We start from the raw sequence: 13,055 nt of genomic DNA on the forward strand, positions 1-13,055 counted from the left end.
TTATATTCAATTTGCAGTCATGTCTTAGGAAGGACGACAGTAAAGTGGAGAATATCTGAAGAAGGCCAGCTAGATTGTTGAAGAGCTAAAGCTGATATTGCATGAGGATCAGTTATATAAACTGGGGATGTTTAGTGTAAGGAAGACTTAGAAGGAAGAAAAAAAGGGAAGGGAACAAATACTTATTAAGTGCTTGCTGTGTGCCAAGTACTGTGCTAAGTACTTTAAATCTGGGAGGTAGTGTTATTATCCTCATTTTATAGTGGAGGAAACTGAGGCAGACAGAAGCTAAGTGACTTGCTAAGGGTTGCACAGGCAGTAAGCATTCTGAGGCCAGATTTGAACTTGGTTCTTCCTGACTCCAGAAAGACTCCATTCACTGAATCACTTAGCTACTTCTAGGAATGGGACATAGTCAACTTCAAGTATATTAGTTTATTATGTGGAAGAAAGATTAGACTTCTACTTAGCCCCAAAGGGCAGCTTTCTTCTTGGTTTAAGGAAGAACTTCCTAGGAATTAAAGATCTCCAAAAGTATAGTGGACTGCTTTAGGAGGTGGTGACTTCCTTTCCCTCTATAGGTCTTTTTTTTTTTTGGTGGCATTTGGCGTTGAGTGACTTGCCCAGAGTCACACAGCTAGTAAGTGTCTGAGGTCAAACTTGAACTCAGGTCTTCTTGACTCCAAAGCCAGCACTCTATCTACTGTGCCATCTAGCAACCCCTTATAGGTCTTATAAGCAAAGGCTGGATAACCACTTGTCAGGGATGTGTCATTACAAGTTATAACTTTCCAGATTTGTAATTCCATGGGGGCTTTTGTGGAGTACTTACCAACTTGATGTCATGGTCCTCTTCAAGAACGAAGGACAAACACCAACATCCAACCAAGAACATATATAAATACCTAAGTACTGAGGATGGGGAGAGAAAGGGTACGGGTGAAAACTTACAATGGGAAATCTTCCATAAAAGCCCCACTCCGACTTTTGTTTCTGTAATACCCAGACTCTTGACTGTACATTATGTTTTCAGTGGGCCACATCCTGGTATCAGTTTGGAAACACTTCATTCATTTTCAGAACAGGGGGGAGGCTGCACCATTGTTTTCTTGATACCTGAAGCATATACAGATGTGTTACTGTTTTTCCTTTCTTAGAATCTTTGGCTCCCTTTTGCTGTTTGGATTCCAGCTTGTCCTCCCTCAGCCCTCCATTGAGCACAGAAAGGTAAGCCTTAGACACTCACAGGTTTCTTCTGTAGCAGGAAAATTGGTGTTTACTTTCCTCTTCCCACCCCCTACCCTTACACAATGTCATCTTCTGGTAGTCATCTTCCTAGTATTTTAGACTTAAGTGATGGTGTTAGCCAGAGGACAGGGCTTACTCATCCTGACAGCTCTTACTTCCCCATATCTTAATGATCTTGTGCAGAAGAGGACTCGGGTTTGGAAGCAGTTCCAGCCTGACAAGTAGGCAGAGTCAGCATGCTTGGTATGATTCCAAATATTCTGGAAATGTCCCACCTGAGCTCCAAAATACTTCTTCTCAGTTCATTGAACCCACTGCTTCATTTATTTCTTTCGTTTAGGTTCTCTAAGATGTAAATAAGTATTTTTATGAAAGAGTAACAGACTATATCTCCTCACTTATTAATATCTCAATGTAATTCAATTTTAGGCATCCTTTCCTTTGAGTGGGAAATAGAGGTAGAAGGGAATAATGGAATTCAATTTAATTCAACAAGCATTTATTAAGTATCTATGAAATCAAGGAGGTGGAGCCAAGATAGTGGAGAATAGGCAGTGACTGGCCTGAGCTCTCTCCCAAACCTCTCCAAACACCTTTAAATAATGCTGTAAAACAATTCCTGGAGCAGCAGAACCCACAAAAGGACACAGTGAAATAATTTCCTAGCCAAAGACAACTTAAAAGTTTGGCAGGAAAGGTCTGTTGCACTTGGGGGAGAGTACAGCATAGTCCAGCACAGGCTGTGCCAACACAGACCTAGCCCCAGCAAACCAGGAGCAGGCTTTGGGAGCTACTGAATCAGCAGTGGCTATGGCTGCTTCTGGAGCTTTCTGCCCACAGACAGTAAAGGGGTTGAACAATTGATCTGAAGGAGATTACAGGGATCTCTTAGCTAGCACTGAGGCAGGACTCTGTTGCTTTGCCCTTCCTGAGATCCAGGTCACTGTCCTGGGTGGCAGTCCCTGGGCAAGGAGGGGCACTAGCATACAAGAGCTTGTAGCCATAGTGGAGTAGGGACCCTTGTCACAGTTCCAAGGCAGAAAAGAGTGTTTGTGTTGGCTCATAGACAAGATCACAAGCCAGGAGAGCAGTAAAGACCTCTCCTTAGATCATACCATCTTGGAAGAACTGAAAACTTATAGGTCCCTAGAAGTGTCTCTGAAAACAGCTTTACAAAAATCTTGAAGCTTGGTACAGTGTACTCTCCACCCTAGAAGCAGGGCCCCACTTGATTTATTTTTTTGTTTCATTTTTGCAAGGCAATTGGGGTTAAGTGACTTGCCCAGGGTCACACAACTAGTTAAGTCTCAAGTGTCTGAGGCCAGATTTAAACCTAGTCCTCTTGACTCCAGGGCCGGTGCTCTATCCATTAAGCCACCTACTTACCCCTAGAGCCCAACTTTAACATAGAGTTAAAAGTCAGGAAATAGACTGAGAAATGAGCAAACAACAGAAAAACATTCTGACCATAGAAAGTTACTGTGGTGACAAGGAAGGTCAAAACACATGCTCAGAAGAAAACAAAGTCAAAGCTCCTATATCCAAAGCCTCCAAGAAAAATATGAATTGGTCTCAAGCTGTGAAAGGGCTCAAAAAGGATTTTGAAAATCAAATAAGAGAGGTAGAGGAAAAAATAAGAAGAGAAATGAGAGTGATGCAAGAAAATCATGAGAAAAGAGTCAGCGTATTGGCAAAGGAGGCACAAAAAATACTGAAGAAAAAACACCTTAAATAACAGACTAGGCCAAATGGTAAAATATGTACAAAAGACCAATGAGAAGAAGAATGCATTGAAAAGTAGAATTGGCCAAATGGGAAAAAAAGGTACAAAAATTCATTGAAGAAAAAAACTCATTAAAAGTAGAATTGTCTATTTATAGCAGCTCTTTTTGTGGTGGCAAAGAATTGGAAATTGAGAGGATGCCCATCAATTGGGGAATGGCTGAACAAGTATGTATATGAATGTAATGGAATACTATTATGCTATGAGAAATGATAACAGGCAGACTTCAGAAAAACCTGGAAAGACTTGTATGGTCTGATGCTGAGTAAAGTGAACAGAACCAGGAGAATGTTGCACATGGTAACAGCCATGTTGTGTGATGACTAATATTCGTAGATAGACTTAACCATTTTCAGCAATATAAGGATCTAAGACATCTCCAAAGGCCTCATGATGGAAAATGCTATCCACATCCAAAGAAAGAACTATGGAGTTTGAATGCAGATCAAAGCGTACTATTTGCTATTTTTTTCTTCTGTTGTGTTTTGTTTCCTCTTTCTGGCGGTTCCTCCTATTGGTTCTAATTCTTACCTACAACATCACTAATGTGAAAATAGGAATATATATGTATATTTAATAGGAATATATATATGTATATTTAATAGGAATATATATGTATAGCCTGTATCAGATTGTGTGCTGTCTTGGGGAGGGAAGGGGAGAAAAATTTAAAACTCAAAAGCTTATGGAAGTGGTTGTTGATAATTCAAAATAAATTAATTAAAAATAAAAAAAAGTGGAATTGTCCAAATGGAAAAGGAGGTACAAAAGCTCACTGAAGAAAATACTTCCTTAAAATTATAATTGAGCAAATGGAAGCTAATGACTTTATGAGAAATCAAGAAACAATAAAAACCCAAAAGAATGAAAAAAATAGAAGACAAAATGAAATATCTCATTGGAAAAATAACTGACCTGGAAAATAGATTCAGGAGAGATAATTTAAAAATTATTGGACTACCTGAAAGCCATGATAAAAAAAAAGCCTAGACATCATCTTTCAAGAAATTATCAAGGAAAACTGTCCTGATATATTAGAACCATAGAGTAAAATAGAAATTGAAAGAATCTACCAATCATCTTCTGAAAGAGATCACAAAATGAAAAATCCCAGGACTATTATAGCCAAATTCCACAGGTCAGGGGGAAAATATTGCAAGCAGCTAGAAAGAAACAATTCAAATATCATGGAGCCACACAGTCAGGATAATATAAGATTTAGCAGCTTCTACATTACAAGATCAGAGGGCTTGGAATATGATAATTCAGAAGGCAAAGGAGCTAGGATTACAACCAAGAATCATCTACTCACCAACACTGAATATAATCCTTCAAGGGGAAAAATGGACATTCAATGAAATAGAGGACTTTATTTCAAGCATTCTTTTTTTTTGGGGGGGTTGATAAAATGTGGTTTTATATTACTTTGCTGTTATATAGGGCATAACATTTTTCACAAGGCTCTTTTGGAGACTGCAATGAATGATTAGCAACACACAATAGTGGTCCAAACTTTCTAAGTAACATTCATTGGACAACCATGATACCCTCTCACATGTGCACAAATCTGCATGGAAAAGTACTAAAATGTTATGCCCGGACTTGTGTATTTCCGATGGTTTCCCCCATTCTAGTTATTAAGAAGTGATATGCACTTTAATTTGCCAAAAAACATTTGTTTTATGGTAGTTAAATGCTACTTCTTTTACATAGTGAAGTGGACACCAGAACTACAAAGGCAGGAGTATGAGTGAACTTGTATTGAGACAGGGAAATTGTCAAATGAAACAGCAGCAACTGAAGAGTAATAAAACTGTCCCAAAACTTATTATACACTTTCAAGCATCTTGATGAAAAGACCAGAGCTGAACAGAAAATTTGACTTTCAAATACAAGACTCAAGGGAAACATAAAAATGTAAACAGGAAAGAGAAATCATAAGGGAGGGGAAATGGGAGAGGACACACCACGCATATGGAAAATGTGTGACTGGTTCTAGGAGTAGGTGTCAGCATATGTTTTCATAGAAAAAGTTTTCAACTTGAGACTGGAGTTCATATCCCAGCTCTGACACTTCATAACTATATGATCACAGGCAAATCTTAACCTCTCTGAGCCTCACATTTTTCATCTCTAGAATGGGTACAATAATACCATCCTACCATTGTTTTTGTGTCTGAGGGAAGCACTTTGTAAACCTTATAATGTAATGGTTATTGAAGTTACTATTACAATGATAATGAGAATGGTACTGAATAACTTAAGAGGGCAGGGTGAGGATGGTAAGATGGGTAAGAAGACATGGAAATGGGAGACTGAGTTCATGAAGACAAAGTTTGTCTACCTCTCATTTTGCTTATGGATGACTTTATTTCACAATGTATCTTCAATTTTGGAGGCAGCTAGGTGGCTCAGTAGATAGAGCACCTGCTCTGGAGTCAGGGAGACCTGAATTCAAATCCAGCCTCAGATACTTACTAGCTGTGTGACCCTGGGCAAGCCACTCAACCCTAATTGCTTCCAAAAAACAAAACAATGTATCTTCAACTTTTTTGAAAATCTGATGTTTGATTAGTTCATCCCAATGATCTGTAGTTGTTGTACAGTTGTGTCTGACTCTTCGTGACCCCATTTGGGGTTTTCTTGACAAAGATAGTGGAGTGATTTGCCATTTCCTTCTTTCCTTTTAATTTAATTTTATTTCATTTTTAATTTATGGAATAAAACAAGCATTTCTATAATATAATATAATAGAAAAAGATGAATGTACATGAAATTCTAAATCTGTTGTGTACAGCTTGCTATTCCTTTTAAATGTATAATAAAATTGTCATGTAATTTTTTTCTTTTTTTTCCTTCCCTCCCTAGAGATGGCTACAATTAGACACAATGTATATGTATGTAAAATCATTCTATACATATTTCTATTTATCAGTTCTTTCTATGGATGCAGATAATGTCTTCCTTCACATGTCTTCTGTAGTTAATTTGGGTACTTATGATATATAGTCAAAATGACTTATTTGCTCAAAGTTGTTCTTTTTCCCCCCAATTTATTCAAACATTTTTATTTAAAATTTTGAGTTCCAGATTCTATTCCTTCTCCCTCCCTTCCCTCTTCCCTTCCTGAGAGAGGAAGTAATCAAATATAGGTTATATGTGTGCAATTATGTAAAACATTTCCATATTACTCATTTTATACAAGAAGATTTGAATAAAAGAAAAAAATGAAAGAAAGTGAAAAAATGTCACGCTTCAGTCTGTATTCAATCAATACCAGTTCTTTGTCTGGAGGCGGATAGTATACTTCATGATTAATCCTTTGGGATTGTCTTGGATTATTGCATTGCTGAGAATAGCTAAGTCATTTACAATTCTTCATCAAACAATCTTGCTGTTACTGTGTACAATGTTCTCCTGGTTCTGTTCACTTTATTATGCATCAGTTCATATAAGTCTTTCCAGATTTTTCTGAAATCATCCTACTTGTCATTTCTTATAGCACAATAATATTTCATTACAATCATATACCACAGCTTCTTTAGCCATTCCCCAGTTGATGGGCATCCCTTTCATTTCCAATTCTTAGCCACCACAAAAAGAGCTGCTATAAATATGTTTGTATAAATATGTCTTTTCCCTGTTCCCCTGTTCTTAAAACAATATTGCTGTTACTGTGTACAATGCTGTTTTGGTTCTGCTCATTTTATTCTTCATTATTTTGTGGAAGTCTGTCTGTGTTTTTCGGTTTATTGATTGATTGATTGACTGGCAATTGGGGTTAAGTGACTTGCCCAGGGTTGAACTCAGGTCCTCTTGACTTCAGGGCTGGTGCTCTATCTCCACTGCATCACCTAGCTGCCCCCACTCATGTTTTCCTAAGACCATCAAACTCATCATTTCCTATAGCAGAACTTTATTTCCATCACAATCATATACCACGACTTGTTCAGCGATTCCCTAATTGATGGGAATCCCCACAATTTCCAATTCTTTGCCATCACAAAGACAGCTGCTATAAATATTCTAAAACATAAAGGTTATTTTCTTTTTCCGTAATCATCTTTGGAAATAGACCTAGTAGTGGTATTGCTGAGTCAAAGAGTACAGGTAGTTTAGTAACTCTTTGGGCATAATTCTAGGTCGTCCTCCAGAAAGGTTAGATCAGTTCACAATTCCACTAACAATGAATTTGTGTCACAATTTTTCCACATCCCCTATGACATTTGCCAATTATTTTAGCCAATCTGATAGGTGTGTTAAGTTTTAATTTGCATTTCTTTAATCAATAATGATTTAGAGCATTTTTTCATGTGACCATAAATTGTTTTGATTTCTTCATTGGAAAACTGTCTGTCTGTATACTTTGACCATTTATCAACTGAGAAATGATTCATATTCTTATAAATTTTACAGAGTTTTTTTATATATTTGAAATATGAGACCTTTACCTGAGAAACTGTCTATGAAAGTTTTTCCCCGATTTTTTACTTTCCTTCTGATCTTGGCTACATTTGTTTGATTTGTTTGTTTATTGTTTTATTTATTTATATTTTTATTCACCATTTTCTTCTCCAGCTCATTTTACATATGAGTAAACTGAAGCAAACAAGGATAAGTCACTTGCCCAGGGTCACACAATTAGTAAGTGTCTGGGTCAGATTTGAACTCAGGAAGATGAGGCTTCCTGACTCTAGACCTGGCACTCTACCTACTGTACCACCTAACTGCCCAAGACCTTTAGACCCATGGACAATATGCAATTATAATTTTCCTAGACCCAGGCAAATATCTACTATCTGTCTTTGCCCAGGGCTCAGATATATAACTTTTTGAAGGGGACTACCTGGTACAAACCTGTGGAGTAGACCCACCTCTCACACACACACACACACACACACACACACCACACACACACACTCACACACTTCTTTGATTTCCCACTTAGTCTCATGTATCATGGCTCCATGACATGACATTTGAATTGTTTATTTCTGGCTGCTTGCTTTTAGTTCTGAAATCAAGTTTTGCACTGCTTACCTATTTTGTCAGTTTGATGTTGTTGGTTTTAATAGCCAGGTGGTGTTTGGATTTTTGTTGTTTTTAGTTCAAATGCAACAATAAAGATTACTGAAGATATTGTATTTGTGTATGTTCACATTGATAGCGTGTTCATTTCTTCATATGTCAAGAAGGCCTAGACAGAAACCCCAGAATGCCTTTTACCAACCTTCCTGCCCCCCACTAAAAGAAACAATTTTTTTCAGAGAATTTTTTTTTACCTTAAAAAGTAAAATGTTTGGTTTAGGAATTTTTAAAAGAATGATGAAAATAATAATTAACTTAAGATGTCCCTGTGTATTGCTATGTTGCATTTATTCCCTTCCATTTTTTTTGATTTTATATTTGTATTGTTAAAAATTTTGCAGTGGAAAGAATAGGTAAAACTACCTATAATATCAGCTTTTTATAGTTTCCCTTTACTAAGGTCAATTAATGTCATGATTTCTAAAGTCACACCCAGCTTTTATATGCTATGGTTCTATGATCTATGAACTCCTAAAAGCAAGATCAACACAAACTCCCATCTCCAAAAAACACTATTATTTTCATAACAGAAGGGTTCAATGTCTTCTTTTGTGTGGGGGCTTCTCTAACTGTCTTTGATTTGTTGGTTGTCCTTCATTCTCAATGAGGGCAATGACATAGGGAAGGTGATGTCTTGACTTGCAAGTGAATTGGATATAAGTGAGGTAGAACTGCAAAATTATCAACCTTACTCCCTCCTTCAAAGCCATTGGAGTCCTGTGGCAAGATATAAGTCAGGACAACCGGTGATGGCCCTGGATGCAGTGGGAGACATTGATCCTTTTAAGCTTAGGTCTTTCCCAGGTTTCAGTTTGTCTGAGGCAATACCCATTCAGTAGTTAAAGGCTTGGTAAGAATTGAGGCAAAAGAAAGCTGAGTTTAAGAATCAATCTGGGAGGGGAAGACCTTCAGAATTTGATTTAGTGGTTGGTGGATGGATGTCTTACTGTCCTCCTGACTAGATCTCAAAGAACTGGAAGTGACTTGATTGGACACTACTACAGCATCTGTTTTTCCTGTAGTGATTAGAAACCAATGACTTGTTGCCCTATTTGCACAAAAGGCTCAAGGCAGAGAAGAGTCAAAGCAAATGTAAAAGTTGTGGAGATGGAAGAACATCAGAGCCTAATTCCTCCTGGCCCCAAGTCCTTGGGAACCACAGAGGAGCTGAAAGAACATATACTTCTTCAATGAAAGGTAAGTATTAGAATGCATCTGAATTCAGAATATTAAACTACTTTTAGGATGCATCATCATTATTTTGTAACATAGAGGATATTCATTAAATTCATCCTCATTTGAACTTTTGTGATAAAAATCCCTGACCTAATCTTATCAGTGGAATGAGGCCTGGGAGTTGTTCACAGTTAACTCTAAGTGGTAATTAACTCCAAGGACATGCTGCAGCTTGGTGTTTATGTGTCAGTTTTCCACTAAAGTGCATTTTTCTTCTTTTTCTTTCCCCTCAGCAACACAATGAGTCAGTCTTCTAAGCATATGGAAGTATCCATGCTGCAAGTTGTTCTGAAGAAACTTCATGATTTGTACATCCTGTCAAACAGAATATGCATTTCCAAATGCTCTTAGGAAGACCAAATACATCTTTATGTAGAAGAAGGTCCTGCCCACTTTAAAGAGCCTTTTGTGGAAGCAAGTGAGGAAGATCATGGTCAAGTTCATGTAAGGAGTCCATTCCAGGCTTTTTACTTCCATTCCTGCTGTAGCTCCTGTAACATCAGCACTGTCACAAAAGGTTAAAAAGTCAACATTTTTAAGTAACCTCAAGACTTTTGGCACATGCTGTTTACATACACATGCACTTGTGCATACTCTTGAAAAGGCTTTTTGCTGGCTTCATTTGGAGACAAGATGATGACCAAAGATCAGGAAAAAATTAGCCATGTTCTTATAGGAGCAATTTATTGATACTGCTATTGTCAACCATAGAAAATGCACAATTGAGAGAGTTTTAAAATTACCAAAATGATCACTCACTGGGCATGGTACTGCATGCCTATACTGATTCCCTGAGCTTAGTGAATTACTTGAGCTCAGGAGTTCTGAGCTCTTCAGTAGGACTAAAGCTGTACCTAATCCAGAACTGGTATAGTAACATCCCAAGTGATGGGTCCAGGGCTGCCTAAAGAGTGGTGAACCAGATCAGGGTAAAAATGGGGCAGGTCAAAGCTTCTATGCCAATCAACAGTGGGATTGGGCCAGGTCAGAGAAGATACGGAGACTCAGTCTCAAAAAACAAAATCCTCTTTGCTTGAGGGATTTGTCTTGAGTGAGCCTCTTTTATACTTAGTTTACAGATGGGTAATGGAAGATGCAAGGAAGAAGCATAGGGACTTGTAGCACTTACTGCTGGACTGCTGTGGCAGGAAAAGGAATCATAAACTCTCATGATAACATCTTGACCAGACTTTTATAGAACCATCAAATCAGAAGAGAACAGACACAGTGTTGTGAAATATGCAAAACCCTAGAGAAGAGAGGGAGCAATGAAGGGTTTACTTCCCAGACAAAGAATGCTAAAAACCTGGAAGCAAGCATGGGAATTCACAATGAACAAATAACCATATATTGCTGTAATGCTTCTTAATGACATTATGAAGTTGGGCATTCTTCGAATGATCTGTAGAGGAATAAATCAAGTTACAAAACATGTAACAGCTTCCCATGTTGTAGCAGCTGTCTTCAAAGGAGAGAATCCATTTATTTATCCATCTATTCTCTTATTCACAAACATTGAGGACTTACTACATGCAAGAAACTGTGTTTATTGTGAGTGGGATATACAGATGGCTAAGATAGCTACCCAAATGAACTCTCAAGCCAAGTAGAACGTGGTGAGTTCATGAGAAGTGGAAGCAAAGAATCTTAAGAATTCAGAGGAGGGAGAAAAAAAATGATGACACAAACTTGCTTTTAGGAATTTACTCCTAATTAAAAGCTACTCAAGAAATGATTTGATGAAAATCCTTTGAGGCCAAGGTTCAAAGTAATGATATTCCTGTGTCATAGTCTATCACTAGATGCTCGAAGTCAAAGGTTAACAGCCAACATTAGCAGCCAGGTTCAAGAAATTATGCTATACTACAGAGAAAGGGGTTAGAACACTATAACTAGGCATGGGTTCCAAATAGATTTCAAAGGATCAAATTGCAGTCAAAACCAGGAATCATGGAAGTGTCCAAGCCATTTGAACAGCTGGAACAGGTCAAAGAAGATCATAAGAGTTGTGTGTATAGTTAGGATGATGTGAATATCAGTAGCATGATACGTTGAAAATAATTTGAAAATAGTTGGTGTAAAAATTTGTGACAGTTATGATAAGTCAGAAATTTTACCATGCCTAATGTTGTTCCTTATACTTCCTGGCCTTCTGTTTGTCATACCTCTCCCATTGATCTGGGAGTCCTGATCCTGGACCCTTCTCATAAAACCGTATCTTATAGACACTGATACTGTGGCATGGTAATATATTCTTGAGGTCTCTAAGTACATTACCATGTTGCTGTCATGTACAACCCTGGTCTTGGCACAGCATTTGCCTCTTCCAGGAAGTCTCTTCCTGAAGCATTACTAGAAGGATCTCTGGACCTCATGCTTCAGATGGACTATGTGAGACAGAAGCTGATGTTAACTGTTATTCTTCATAATTGTCACCATTCATGTATCTCTAGATAAATTGAAATAAGAGCAGTAGGATGCACAACCATACACTAACTTTAGTCCAAGGGGCCAACGTGCAGCTGAGATTCCTCAAGGAAACTTGTCATCTAACTGGGACATATAATTAGAACCACTTCTTTTTTCCCCTCATGCTGTCTCCTTACTTTCTTAAGTCAGTCAACAGCAATCCTGAGGCTACTTCACGATTCTTTTAAATAAGGAGATTGCAGACACTTGTGTTCTCTTGGAGCCTCCAGGGCATGGCTGCTTCTTCTGATTTCTCAGTCCTAGATTCCTGGGCTTCCAATACATATATATCCCACAAAGCGATGATTAGGCCTACCATGATTGGTAAGCAAAATAGCCACCTAACTCTCTTTGATTCTTGTCTGTTTAACTCTTCCATGTTTTATTGTGGGTAGACAAAATGGGGCTAAGACTCATATCAATTTCGTAAATCAACTCATACATGAAAGAATTGAAAAACTTATCTTGATTCAAGCAAGCAAGTGGCCAATTTTCAGAAATTCAAGAGGATGCTAAAAGAGAAACTTCAGATGAAGCAAAACTGCTAATAGCAGTAACTCAGAGGATGAGACTGAATTGGCAAAGTTCCCTGTGACAAATGTTGTATTGTATGAGCTTTGTGAACATTCCTCTGAGTTGTGGCTATATGTTGACTTGTTAACTGGTTGTGTGACTATAGGCAAGTTATTTATCCTCTTTTAATTTATTCCTCTTATAATGTATGTTCATTGATGGCAAGGAATGTTTCAATTTTGTTTTTATAACTTCCGAACCAGGCTCAGTGCCTAGAACATAGTAGGTATTCAACAAATGCTTGTTGAGTTGAATGAACTTTCCTCTGCTTATTTTCTAAATATGAGCACCTTGCTGAATATGCCTGTTGCATATAGCCCAAACTATAGAATTTTTTTTTACTAAATTGAGTTTTTATTTTATTCTGATTATTTAACCTGATCTTTATAAACTGTCAAAAATGCCATGCTACCAGTCTGTAGCCTCATTTATGACAAAAAAAACTACCTAAAAGTAAACAATGAAATCTGTGATTATTTTCAGAATATGCATTTTCAGTGGCTCAAACTTGAGAATTATATGAGCAAACCAAATCATGTATAACACATTGTTATGTTCTCTGAAAAGTGACTTTAAAGTTATAAAGAACACTAAAAAAAAAGATATATTGTGTGTATTTCAGTTTTCTCTAAAATTTCATTCCCATCCTATACCCACA

The 13,055-nt window shown here is 37.5% G+C and overlaps 1 protein-coding gene across 1 annotated transcript in view; it reads left to right on the plus strand.

Annotated features, from left to right (window-relative positions):
- THSD4 (thrombospondin type 1 domain containing 4) overlaps positions 1 to 13,055 on the plus strand; it is an 891,140-nt gene that overhangs the window by 79,884 nt on the left and 798,201 nt on the right. Inside the window, exon 3 of the mRNA XM_020982022.2 lies at positions 1,158 to 1,227. Within this exon, the coding sequence (XP_020837681.1) occupies positions 1,158 to 1,227 (70 nt within the window). The remainder of the gene's footprint in view (positions 1 to 1,157; positions 1,228 to 13,055) is intronic.

This window comes from Phascolarctos cinereus, unplaced genomic scaffold, assembly GCF_003287225.1.
Source record: "Phascolarctos cinereus isolate Bilbo 61053 unplaced genomic scaffold, phaCin_HiC Scaffold_3;HRSCAF=262, whole genome shotgun sequence".
NCBI lineage: Eukaryota > Metazoa > Chordata > Mammalia > Diprotodontia > Phascolarctidae > Phascolarctos > Phascolarctos cinereus.